This window comes from Oncorhynchus kisutch, linkage group LG12, assembly GCF_002021735.2.
Source record: "Oncorhynchus kisutch isolate 150728-3 linkage group LG12, Okis_V2, whole genome shotgun sequence".
NCBI classification, from domain to species: domain Eukaryota; kingdom Metazoa; phylum Chordata; class Actinopteri; order Salmoniformes; family Salmonidae; genus Oncorhynchus; species Oncorhynchus kisutch.
The window spans coordinates 21,214,075-21,228,287 of NC_034185.2; the positions used below are offsets into that span (position 1 = coordinate 21,214,075).

The 14,213-nt window shown below is 42.0% G+C and overlaps 1 protein-coding gene across 16 annotated transcripts in view; it reads right to left on the reverse strand.

Moving 5' to 3' along the window:
• Positions 1-14,213, reverse strand: part of LOC109900694 (receptor-type tyrosine-protein phosphatase kappa) — a 162,726-nt gene that overhangs the window by 104,803 nt on the left and 43,710 nt on the right. For all 16 annotated transcript variants that reach the window (XM_031837085.1, XM_031837097.1, XM_031837096.1 and 13 more), the window contains exons 2-3: positions 13,081-13,203; positions 5,449-5,720 (exon numbers count right to left, since the gene is read on the reverse strand). In XM_031837085.1, the coding sequence (XP_031692945.1) occupies positions 5,449-5,720; positions 13,081-13,203 (395 nt within the window). The remainder of the gene's footprint in view (positions 1-5,448; positions 5,721-13,080; positions 13,204-14,213) is intronic.

The following is a 14,213-nucleotide window of genomic DNA, read 5'->3' on the forward strand; positions in this document are numbered from 1 at the left end:
GTCAGAAGAAATAAAACAATTGATACAAATGTGATGAGGGAAAAGCCTTTTATTTCCGCGGGAGCAGCCCGGGAGACGTCATTCATCACGTCTACAGGGGGAGAAAATAAAATATGTGCCGAAATGTTTGCCTTGAAGGAAAGATGCAGCACCCTGTTTTGAGGCCTCCGGTGGGATGTGCACGGCTGCGCAGGCTCTCTTTCTCCTCCAGGATGGCCCATTAGAAGCAATATTCTGCCTTCAGACTCCCACCCATGATTCCTCACAGGGCGGTCCATATTCAGACTCCCACCCATAGGAGGCACATCCCTCATAGTTGAAGAGTAATCTCTAGCTTTGTGTTATCAATTTCAATGTATAATTTCACCCGCTGCATGCCGGCATAAAGGCCCATTACTTTATTACGGCAGAGAGCCCCGACAATAATGAAGTAAGGGCTTCTGAAAAATCAAAACATTTTTTGAGGTACAAAAGTGAGATTCTACCTTATTAACATTGATTGTTTCAGTATTCAGATCAATAGCCGGGGCCAAATTAGAGTGATTACACTTGGCGAGATTAAGTCTGAAGCATGATGAGAAGGAGGGAGGGAAGAGGCCTGTGGTGTGTGTAGATGTTCACTCAGATTGTAGCTAACTGAGAACAAATTCCTGACCAAAATCAAACCACTAAACCAGGGATAGGATATCTAGTGAATATAGAACCAACACTGACCACAATGGAACAGCCAACTCAAGTCTTTCAAAGGGCTCAGGCTCATTTCACTTCAATAAGAATTAGACTCTAGAATCCATAGCGAGTGTTGCTCTAATCATGTTAATCATCTTAAGAGTGTGTCATTAACACTGATTAAATGACCCTAATGGATGTATTGGATAGCTCTGCGTCGGCTGGAGAAAGCCCTCAGTGCAAGAATGCAATTTAACTCAATGTAGCACAGTCAGCACTGGACCGTTATGATAAGACCTGTTATTTCTACTCGACAGGAGGGCTGTATTCACACACACACAACCTTCTGCCAGCCATCTATAGGTTCACACTCAGTCAGAGAGTCAGGAATGAGTCTGAGTTGGGAGGGCAGAAAGCCAAGATAATGAGGAGGAGGTGGAGGTGGAACGGCCTTAACAAGAGATGCCAGCCCTCAGCCTTCAGACCTCAACCCTCCCAAAAAATGCGTTCTTTCTTTTCCACTCACACACATTTGCACAAACCAACCCCCACCCATACCAAGTGTACACAACCAGGAGTGGCTTGCCCGCACACACACTCCTTGTGACTCACACTCATGTAAGACCTCACTTGCCACTCCATGAATTAAAACTATTCTGAAGACGCGCACACACCCCTGAAGACAACTAGAGCGGAGGGTTCTGGACCGCGGGTAAGACCATTTAGGTCAGTATCCATGGAAATTAGTCAACATTGTCTGAAGAGACACACAAATAGTGTATTGACACATCACGCATGTATGACCATTTCACTAATATGTGCTCAGCTGAAAACATTACATTCTGGCATAATACCTGACAATACTCCCCAGACAGGATGTAATCTCACTTCTAACTTATTATTACGTAACCATTCCTTATGACATGTTTAATTAACCCTATTTAGTCATTTATTTAAATGCAAATGCCAGAAATAAAGACCTATTATTAAGGTAAAATCACATGATTCTCTATAGTAACAGACACAATATTTATGCACAAAATGACCAGCTGTCAAATTTGTGTCTGGTGTCATCACTCCAATCAAAGGTGACAAAGACACCAATGTTCAACGTGATGTGGATTCAGAGAAATGCGGACAAACATAAAATAAACAGCAGGCTCAGAGAGGGAAAGAAAAAGAGCGAGAGAGAGAATAAGAGACAGAGACAGAGAGAAAGAGCGAGAGAGAAAGAGCGAGAGAGAAAGAGCGAGAGAGAAAGAGCGAGAGAGAGAGACAGAGAGAATTAGAGAAAGAGAGAATGAGACAGAGAGAAAGAGAAAGAGAAAGAGAGAGAATGAGAGAGTGAAACAGAGACAGAGACAGAGAATGAGAGAGAGAGACAGAGAATGAGAGAGAGAGACAGAGAATGAGAGAGAGAGACAGAGAGACAGAGACAGAGAATGAGAGAGAGACAGAGAATGAGAGAGAGACAGAAAGAGAAAGAGAGAGAGAATGAGAAAGAGAGACAGAGAATGAGAAAGAGAGACAGGGAGAGAGAGAGAGAGAGAGAGAGAGAGAGAGAGAGAGAGAGAGAGAGAGAATGAGAGAGAGACAGAGAATGAGAGAGAGACAGAAAGAGAAAGAGAGAGAGAATGAGAAAGAGAGACAGAGAATGAGAAAGAGAGACAGAGAGAGAGAGAGAGAGAGAGAGAGAGAGAGAGAGACAGAGAGAATGAGACAGAGAGAAAGAGAGAGACAGAGAGAATGAGAGAGAGAGAGAACCAGAAAGAGACATGGTGTCACTGGCCCTAGAGTTTCATTAGTTTATCACCTCTAATATTAGAGGCTATTAATTATAATGCACTGCTCTCCTAAATGATCCCTAATCCCCTGTGTGTAGTCTAATTTACAGGCTAAAATGTCTAAGCTTGCTCCGCTCTCTGCAGGGGGTGCTGGACGGGGGTGTGGGGCTGCCAGGTGTCTATGAGGGGATCCATTTACAAAAGGCCTTTACCAGCACACCTTTTGGAAGACAGCAGCTCAGTAGGAGACACAAAATGTCCTTCAGCAGGGGAGGAAAAATGGGTTGATGAGTCACCCACTAAATCTCGGGCCTACGATAAAAAAAATGTTTTACCCGAATGTGGTTTATACAGTTTTAGTAGGCTGCCTTTGTGAAATAGCTAGAGTTATGAATCAACACTGAAAAATACTCAATTGATGAGTTGATGATGGATATATGGATGTACCCTTTAAAAAAATACAAAATAATTATTGATTGAATAAATTGAGAATCTGCATGTGTGCAGTGACCTTATTTCAGAATGTGCTTAACTTAGAAGATATAAAAGACGTAATGACTACTTGTGACCAGCAGAGGCAACCAAATATAATGAAACAAAGACACAAGCACGCACACCTGTGGCCAAGCCTTTTTTTCTCTCTCCTTCAATCACTTCCTTAATAGCTCACTCCAATGTAAGTACACCTACCTTATCTTTTCAGATGCTTTATCAAATTAAACATTTCATAACATGCTTATGGAATTGAATAGTCCTATTTCACCTCTCACCTCTCACTACTATTCTGGTATTACAGCAAAGTGTCCTCACAGACACATGTGGAAACACGAGAGTGTCCATTTACACTAGCCATTGTCAGCATGACAGGTCATTACAACTCTAGCTCTGACACCACGAGCAAAGGACACAAAAAAAAACTCAAATCTGATTAGAATAATAAGAATACGCACCAGCCACTTAAAATTCCCCATCACTCCTAGATGACGTGTTGACCAGAGTACTGAATCATTCATTCCTTCCAATTAGTGACATGACAGGCCACGGGTTTCATTAACCACACAGAGAAAAGAGGTGACGGCAAAATGCAAACGAAATTGGCAGAAAAAGGGAGGCGAGCTTACCGAATCAAATCCCATTCCAAAAGGCGGATAAATAAAGTATCTGAAGAGCGAAAGGAGAGGGGAACAGGAGGCGAGAGTACACCAGCTACATGGCCATTTGATAATTGCAAAGGTTCTCACTAAATCTAGCCCAACGTCTTTAGCTTTCAAAGTCTCTGCTCTTATCAATCGACATGCATTCTGAATATTTCAAATCAGTTTTCAGTCATTTACGGTCAATGTACCCGTCTCGCATGGCTACATTGGAGGGGAACTGCAAGTGAAATAAAAACCTGCCTCTGCATTATGTTCTAAGCTGCAGCAGCAGGAGCTATTAGCAGGACTCTGAGGATAAAGAACCTGGCTGGCACCCTTGCTCCTGTTTCACAGCCTTTGAGAGGTATAGCTCTGGGCAGTTAGGATTGTCACCCCTGAATACCTCACTGGGAACCCATACTTAGGGCTGGGATGATAGGGTTGTCAGACCGGCTTTAGATGGCACAGAGTGATATGCAGCTATCCTGCTGGGCCCCTCCGGCGTACACAGCCACACACATTGCCTGTGTGCCCCAGCATCCACTCCTGAATCCTGAGTCCGGGTCAACACAGATAAATCAGTGACCTAGCATAAGCTCAACTCAGCTACATTGCTACAAGACAAGCCCTCATTAGTGTGTGTGGTGGCATACATGCATGTGTGTGTGCCTATGTGTGTGTGTGTGTTATTGGATTTATTAGTACCAGTCATTAATTATTTTAGGACCACATCCCTGACAGGGAAACACAAGTGCAAAACAGTGCTGTAGGTCTTCTTCACCTCTCCATACCTCCTCCTTAACCATCCATTCTCACACAGAGCTGGCTACTTTGTGATACAGCCTGGTTCGATTCCAGTCGTGATTGAGAGTCCCATAGGGCGGCGCACAATTGGCCCAGCATTGTCCGGATTAGGATTTGGCCGGGGTAGGCCGTCAATGTAAATAAGAATTTGTTCTTAACTGGTTAAATAAATAAATCAAATACTTGAGAGCTTTGCTTATCAGTTATAAATCTGGCTATAAGGAAGGATTAATGATATTAATCTAAAGAGATTAATAAATCACTCCCCAATGTACACTCCTCCTAAAAAAATGTATTTACCGGGCCTCCTGAGTGGTACAGTGGTCTAAGGCACTGCATCGCAGTCTTGAGGCATCACTACAGACCTGGGTTTGATCCCGGGCTGTGTTGCAGCCGGCCACGACCGGGAGACCCATGAGGCAGCATTGGCCCAGCATTGTCCGGGTAGGGGGAGGGTTTGCACCATCGTGCTCTAGCAACTCCTGTGGCAGGGGCGCATGCATGCTGACACGTTCGCCAGTTGTACTGTGTTTCCTCTGACACATTGGTGCGGCTGGGTTAAGGTTAAGCGAGCAGTGTGTCAAAAAGCAATGCGGCTTGGCAGGGTTGTGTTTCGGGGGACGCATGGCTCTCGACCTTCACAAGTTCCCGAGTCCGTACGGGAGATGCAGTGATGGGAGACATACAGCCAATAGGTCCATCTCCATATCATTGCTGCAGAGGCCTTGGTCTATATGCATAAAGTGTCTTTGAGTAGGAGAGCCGATCTAGGATCAATCCCCCTGTCCATGTAATCTTATTTATTTTGATCTAAAAGTAAAAACTTATCCTAGATCAGCACTCCTACTCTGAGATATTTGATATGGCCCCAGATGGATACTTATAGCGTTTTACTCTATTTTATTATTATTATTATTATTATTCACTGCATTTTTGGGAAAGAGCTCTCAAGTAAGCATTTCACTGAACTGTTTTACACCTGTTGTATCCTGTGCACGTGGCGAACAAACTTTGAAACGTAATAGGTATTGCAATGGTGTAGTGAGTCTATGTACCTGATACTCGTTAGGCCAGAAGGTACTGACGGCCAGCTCAGCCCGGAGCCAGTCCTTCCCGGTGTAGCTGGTCACATTCCAGATGGGATTAGCCAGGGGACCTTTGTTAACCTTTACCAGGATGTTCAGGGTCCCCGGGCTGGAGCCATCTTGGGTATACAATAAGTAGTTGAAGTCAATACAGTGGGTGTCGTTTTCCTTCATTACTGGCAGCTGAATGCGTGCCTTCTCTCCGGCATCGTGCTGGGAGGAGTCCACCATCATGTAGGAACCTGAGGGGGGATAGGAGAAGGAGAAGATGGGGCATTATAGGACATGGAGAGAAGAAGGGCCTAGAGTCAGACTCTCAGCGAACCAAGGGTTACCCACTCCACTTTAAGTGGTCCTATCCCACTGGGCACACACTGGTTGAATCAACGTTGTTTCCACGTCATTTCAATTAAATTACGTAGAACCAACGTGGAATAGACATTGAATTGACATCTATGTCCAGTGGGATGTTTCTTAGTGGCAAACTTTGAGTAAAGACCAACCAAAGAGAAATGTTTCAAAGGACATTTAATTGATTGAATACCGTTTTATCCACTAAATGAGAACAAATAAGATACTTTTTTGAAAATGTCCATGTAGAGTTCAGTGCAGGTCATTTACCTTTGAAGGAACAAACTACACTGAACAAAAATATAAATGCAACCTGTAAAGTCCTGGTCCCATGTTTCATGAGCTGAAATAAAATATCCCAGAAATGTTCCATATGGACAAAAAAACATTTATTTATCTCTAATTCTGTGCACCAATTTGTTTAAATCCCTGTTAGTGAGCATTTGATCCTTTGTCAAGGAGGAGTATTTCTGTCTGTAAATAAAGTCATTTTGTGGGGAAAAACTCATTCTGATTGGCTGGGCCTGGCTCCCCACTGGGTGGGCCTGGCTCCCAAGTGGGTGGATCTATGCCCTCTAAGGTCCACCCACGTCTACGTCTCTGCCCAGTCATGTGAAATCCATAGATTAAGGCCTAATGAATTCATTTCAATTGACCGATTTCCTTATATGAACGGTAACTTAGCAAAATCTTTGAAATTGTTGCATGTTGCGTATATATTTTTTGCTGATATTCCCTTAAGCAAGACACCAATGCCTCATTTCAAAACCATTTGTCACAAAAACAGTACATCTGTTCAACATTTTCAGGCCTGCCAAATCAATGAATCCAATTGAAGCTCAGTTCTGATGACTCATATTGCAACAAAACTCTGACCCAACATTGTGTGTATAGCTCTAAGCAAATATACATTTGTAAGAAATCTTTAAGGAACCCATTTGGCAGTGTTTATCTGTGCTGGGTTTTTTTAAATGAAGATGATTTGCTGTGAAGTGGACAATATTTTCAAGACAGTGGTCTGAATGATTGATCTGCTTTCATCTAGGTAGGACAAATACAGAGAAAACAGGAGGGTCTTTGGAATGATGCAGTAGTATACAATACCAGTCAAATGTTTGGACACACCTACTCACGCAAGGGGTTTTCTTTATTTTTACTATAAAATAATAGTGAAGACATCAAAACTATGAAATAACACATACGGAATCATTTAGTAACCAAAAAAGTTTGAGATTTTTCAAGGAAGCCACCCTTTGCCTTGATGACAGCTTTGCACACTCTTGGTGTTCTCTCAACCAGCTTCATGAGGCAGACACATGGAATGCATTTCAATTAACAGGTGTGCCTTGTTAAAAGTTAATTTGTGGAAATTATTTTATTCTTAATGGGTTTGAGCCAATCAGTTGCGTTGTGACAAGGTAGGGTTGGTATACAGATGATAGCCCTATCTGGTAAAAGACCAAGTCCATATTATGGAAAGAACAGCTCAAATAAGCAAAGAGAAACAACAGCATCACTTTAAGACATTAAGGTCAGTCAATGCAGAACATTTCAAGAACTTTGAAAGTTTCTTCAAGTGCAGTTGCAAGAAGCATCAAGCAATATGATATGAATCTGGCTCTCATGAGGACCGCCACAGGAAAGGAAGACCCAGAGTTACTTCTGCTGCAGAGGATAAGTTCATTAGTTATCAGCCTCAGATATTCGGCAATTAACTACACTTCAGATTGCAGCCCAAACAAATGTTTCACAGTGTTCAAGTAAAAGACACATCTCAACGTCAACTGTTCAGAGGAGACTGCTTGAATCAGGCCTTGCTGGCCGAATTACTGCAAAGAAACCTCTACTATCAAACAAGAAAATGACTTAATAACGAGGCTATATACAGTGGGTAAGATAAGATAGTCTAGCTAGCTACATTTTCAGATAATACATTTTTCTAATGTTGACAGTCATTTTCATTTTAAGTTAAAGTGTACTGTTAGCTAGCTAGCTAACATTAGCTGGCTGGCTCGCTATCTAACATTATGTGTATGATCTTATTATTCGTATCTCAGAGCCATTTGCTTTGCTAGTTATAGCCTAATGTTAGCTAGCTAACATTGAACCTGGTTGGTTAGCTACCTACAGATTCATGCAGGGTGGTAACATCATGAGTTGGGATTATGGTTCACTGTTTACTTAACTAGCTACATGTCTTAACAAAAGACTCCACTATGCAAGTAACCATTTCAATAGAATGTCACTGCGACAACTGTTGTAGACGTAGCTGGTAAATTCGCTCTGGTTATCTACTCTGATTTCAGAGTATTCTTGTCTGAGTGTGCCAGAGCACAGAATAACTGACGAATTTACGAACGCTCAACACCCGGTGAATATGGCCGGTGTCAGTAAACGTTGGCAAAAAAGCGTAAATTGTTGCCAGCTGCACAGTTGCAGTCAACAACGATCTGGATAATGTAAAAACAGCCTAACCAGCTCTGCTAGGGCAGGTAAAATGGTCAGTGTGCTGTTCTCTCATTTGTGTCTGGAAGTATCTAGCCAAAGTTAGCCAGTTAGCTTGGGTGCTTGACTGCTGTTGTTACGACACAATGCTCGGATCAACCCTTAAAGAGATGGGTGGGGCTAAAGCTTAAGATGGTGTGAACGATGCGGAATGGGTGTAGACAAAGAAAAGTATTCCCGAATAGCTAATTGTTTAAAAGGTATACATTTCCAAACATTTCAATTGAAGACCTTTGAAATGTTTTGTGCTCAAAGGCGTGTTTTGTCATTGGGAACAATGGGAGTTTGACAGTTCAAGGTTTATTTTAGGAAAACATACAAGAAAGCCTTCCTCCCCAAAGCTAGGCGGTCGGCTAGGCGGTCGGCCCTCTCAACACCCCCCCTTCCCCCTCCCTACACCCTCTCTTACGGACTGTTCAAGGCCAGGCAGTGTGTTTCTCATCAAGGTACAAAATAAACATGAGGCCTAAAAAAAACTTGTCTGTTTCTCTCTGATGCGTTACTTCTTTATGAGAGAGCGATCAGCAAGCTGTCAGAGGAAAAACTAAAGAAACGGCAACAGAGCTACAGTCAAAAGGTGTTGGCAATTCTATTTCGCAAAACTATGATTTTATTTATTTATTTCACTTTCCCACTAAAGCACAAACAAAGGAAGTCCAAAGTTGAACAGAATCAATACTTTTTTCCTATTAAAAATCATTGGACTTTGTTCTGAGGGGGAAGTAATTGTACTGCAATAATGAAAGTGGGACTAATGGAAATAATTTTCTAAACAGCGTTTGAAATCAGCGTTGATTCATGTAGATTGAAAACAAACAAATTCACCACCTTTCTTCTGTTTGTGCCTCCAATAAAACTTGAACATGATAGTTTGTCACCTCTGAATTACAGTCTAGTAAATATATTCTGTCTGATTTATGATTGATTCCACATTTGATGTCGGAAGAACCACTTCGGCCCCTTAGAATGACATTTTTTACTTGAGGCATGACATCCATGACAAACCAAGATCAAGTAATGTGTCTCAAAGGCGAAAATCTGTTAAACCAATCAATGACATCAGGGCCAGAACCCTTCTCAGGTGTATAAGCAGTGTTTCAGGATGCAGTTGGGTCCACTCTTAAACCACGGCTGAAAACACCAGAAACCAGGCCTCCCCTCAACTGCTGCTTTACGACAGATTACAAACCTCCATTCTCTAAAAAGCAACAACCTGCAATTAACAGTTGAGTGCAGCGCTGCTCTGCCACAAAGCACTGGTTTCTCCATGGTGTCAGGGGAGGGAGTGCCACAGACTGGTGCTGTGGTGGTATTCCTCTGCAGAGCTCCAGAACATTGGATCTGATAAAGACTTTGGCCTGGGGAACAGGGGAAGGCCTCAGTCTACATCAACTCTGGACCAGATAAATTCAGCTGAAATATGGGATTCTCAAAAGGTAGAACAGCTCATTCACTTCGGGGGGGGGGGGGGGTTAAGTTCTTGATCATAATCTAACCTCCACGAAGAAGGAATTTATGTCAATTCAATTTACTTCTGAAAGTTGTTTAAGAAGTGTGAGCCAAAAGTTTATAAAATGGTGCTTTCATACATTATGTTTGACTCAAGTAAATGAGCATACCACTCATATCCAACACCATACAGACTGTTTAATATTGCGCAGCAGATCTAAAGCAGATGTTTATGCCTGGTGGTGTTTGTATTGAAAACCCGATAGCCATTCACATCAGAGCTGCTTTGTTCGAGCTAACCGAACACAATCGCCTCTCCTCTTTGTGTCAATGTATACAGTTCATCACAAGGTGTCAAAGCAGCTGGAGTGTCTCTCTCTCTCTAAATGTTTTCATCAAGAGTCACATTTATTTCGTTTCCAAGCTATAGCACACAATCATTTACATATAGCAGGTTTTTCAAGGACCAAAGAGGGTATGCTTTGTGGTGACATTTTTGCCATGGAAAAAAATACCGCAATACTGGTATCATCACAGCCCTAGAAATGGCACCACAGCTTCCAGTAAATAGCCACTTTCAAAACTAAGGATTTCGGGGGGTTTAAAAAAATACTTAGAAGTCGCCAAAGTTCTGCCACATGTCTTCAACAGGCACAACCACAGAGTTTAAAACTACAATGAAGAAAATAGGGATAAAACAGACATGAGTACTCTACCAACAAAACTACACACAAAACAACGTGTACTACAGTATACTACCCAGTCAAAAAAAACTATTTCCCCAGCTAAGTGGAATCTTGTGTTGGCAGACTGTTTCTGTTCCAACTTCCAACTGTAAAAATCATACTTATTTTCCATCCTTCTATCCAATTTTGCTGTTATATCAGTGTTCATGCAGAGATGAGTTTTGTCCTGGAAAGCTTAGAAAAAACAATCCAAGAAAGACTAATGGGAAGAATATCATTGCTAGATTTAGACAAACAATACAACCTCAAATTGAATATAACATGGTATCATTTTATTTCCTATGACTTAATTAACAAGTACTCATCCAAAGGCGGAATATGAAATAAATATGTATTTTAGAGCAGAGCTTTCAACTTCAATGTCAGGTATCCAGAGGATGAATGCCAGTCCACAAGATGGCTGTCACCCAACATGGCCTCAACCGCTGGCAGTACAGTCACGTGAGTTACAAAGGAAACAGAGATAAAAAATATTCAGCCAATTCAATCCATGCTTCTTTTATTTTTAAAAGGGATTCTACTCTAACAGTGCAAAAAAAGCAGGCTTCACCTTGTAATAAACTGCCCTGCCTCACATTAGGGATGAGCCTGTATCGACAGGGGAGATGTAGGTCTACCCAGGAGCACCAGTACTCCGAGAGAGAGGCATGGGGTTTGACATAATGGTGCAGTCAGTGTTCTACACCCACTCAGCATCTCCAATGGGAGGCTAAATAGACCTACAGGGGCTGACACTGGCACAGGACTGAGCCAAGCCTGAGCCGAGCCTAACCGCGCCAGGGCCAAGCTATAAGCACAGCTCCAAATGAATATTGACCGAGGGAGTCTCAAGCATTTGTGGTATTCAGAGAGATAAGGACGGAAGGTTTCTGCGTGGTAAATAGCACTTGTTATCTCCTCATGGGAACTCCCTGTTGGGTTTGCTTTTCATCCTGTTAAGCTACTTTATGATAAAGCTTATTTTATTTGCGAGAGCTGGTTGCTATCTGGAGAACATAGGAGGCTGATGAAATCATGCAGGAGCTCTGTTTGCATCGTTATGGGGGGGGGGGGGGGGGGGTCCTTCAGTCAACCTCATATCCTTTCACCTATTAATATAGAGGATCTCAGCTAGAGAACCCCTCACATTATTCCCAGGCAACCACAATGTGGTAATATTCTAGTTAGTCACTACATAGGTTTCTCTGAAGTAATTGATTATCCAGCACATTTACAAGGGGGGTTTACAAAAAGGTGAGGATTTTTTTTGCTAGCGAGATAATCATTCCACCTGCTTTAGTTCACGCTTGAAGTCATGATGAATGAAACAACGATTTTCTCTCATTATCACTGCTATGGCGAATTTTCAAACAAATCCGACAGGCCCGGTATTGGAACTAATTCCCATTGGAATGGAAGCCAACTCATGCCTCCTCTTTAGATTAAATGAACATCTGCTATAATGTTCGCTGCAACGTCTCTACCTGAGAAACTAGGTGATTAAACGTAGCTGACATAGTTAAGCACCACAGAGGAACAAAGGAAAACTACTGTGTCATCCTCCAACAATGGTAGGACAAAGATCCTCAGAGCCAGAACTATCACCGTTAGACATGTTATATGCTATTGCTTTTTCCTCATGCCATCTTTTAACACTACAGTGACAAGTGCAATGTAGTTCTGTCCCATAATAAATTCCTCAAATGTCTTAACTGCGAGAGAAGTTTAACCAGATATTTCTGGTTTCCGGTCCAGTCGTGTTGTAAAATGTGCCCAGCCATCATTTTTGGGCCAGACAAAGGCATATGACAGCCTTATTGTGGAACATTGTAATGGGACACAACCTTGTTCAGACAATCTGCTGATTACCTTCTCTGTTCCCTTGCATGATTAATTACCTTCGATCTTATTAATTGGGAATTTTTGCTGAAAGTGAAATGCTTTAATTTCCTATGCACATCATTCCTGTCTGAATGCAAGTGATTACGCTGTGGAGAGGTGAATAGGCAAGGTCGCAGGGCCCATGCTCTCCACGTACTCACAACGCCGCCTTCCCTGATCTTATTTAAGAGCCTTCATTATTCCGTGTATGACAGTGTTCAAACCTAAATAGACATTTTGCTGCTGAGCACAAAGCTTTTCCTCTCTACCCGGGAAATTAAAATGAAATGAAATTTTCATTACAATTGTGAAAGGTTGGAATTAAGAATGCATTGTGAGAAGTAACAAAGACAGAGAAGACCAGAAGGCTCTGAGATTAATTTCCTTCCATCTATTCATTGTTTCACATTCCTTCCTTCTCTCCAAAAGGAGCTGCTCTCTGCGTTTCCCTCATTAGCTACACTTACTCTGGTCAGTTTACACATTAGCCAAACATTCTATACTTCCCTTGTTGGAAGCACTAAATAGAACACCCTGCACATTTAGCTGCAAATATGAGTCTAAAAAAACCTCTGATGGTTTTTCTACATAGCAGGTGTTGGGAACCTGGTGTGGTGGCCTTGGTCATGTTTGCCTAATGAACAAACAATATTCATTAGGTTTGTGGACATGGTGGCAGAGTTAGTCTCACCTTGAGGCAGTTCAGATGACAAGTATGGCACTTCCTGTGCGCTGACATGGGTCCAGTCAAAGTCGTCATAGGGATCCTGCTGGTAGTCACACTGGGCTGGGCCATCGTCAAATGTACAGCCACCTGGAAGGACAATTTTTTTTTGTTAATTTACTTGGTTAACCCCATATTGCCGATTAATAACATTGTTAATTGTATTAATTTACAACAGCTGAGCCGAGTGGTACCTCTGAGCAGTGGATTGAAAAGGTACTCAATTGTCATACTTGAGTAAAAGTAAAGATACTTTAACAGAAAATGTCTCAAGTAAAAGAGAATGTCACCCAGTAAAATAAGAGTAAAAGTCTAAAAGTATTTGATTTTAAATATACTTAACTATTAAAAGTACATGTCGTTTATAAAATATACTTAAGTATCAAAAGTAAAATTCATTTGAATTATTATTATATTTTTTTAACGATAGCCAGGGGCAGAGTCCAACACTCAGACATAATTTACAAACAAATAATTTTTGTTCAGTTGAGACCGCCAGATCAGAGGCATTAGGGATGACATGGGATGTTCTCTTTATAAGTGCATGAATTTGACCTTTTTCCTGTCTTGCTAAGCATTCAAAACGTAACGAGTACTTCAAGGAAAATGTATGGAGTAAAAAGTACATTATTTTCTTTAGGAATGTAGTGAAGTAAAAGTTGTCAAAAATGTAAATAGTAAACTATAGATACCCGAAAAAACGACTTAAGTAGTACTTTTTAAAAGTATTTTAACTTAAGTACTTTACAACACTGCCTCTGAGTACCAGGCAGTATAGGCCTATCCCCCTTCCTACCCAGATTGAGTCTCCTCTGTTGGGCAATTCAGCATGTGCTAAGATCTGACAAGTGGGGGCCAGGCCGCCAGACAGCTCTGTCACACAGCTCTCTCCTTTTTGAGTTTCAGGCATAACTTGAAGCCAGTCATCTGTGAGGTGGTATGCAACAACAAAGGCCCTCCTGCAGGCCCTGTCTGGAAGTCGACATGTCAGAGGCCCTGAGCCGAGCAGAGTGGAGAGGAGAGACAGGCCTCTAATGACTTTGACATGGGTGCCTGATACATGTAGCCAATTCCACCTGAGGTCACTGGTGGCTTATGGG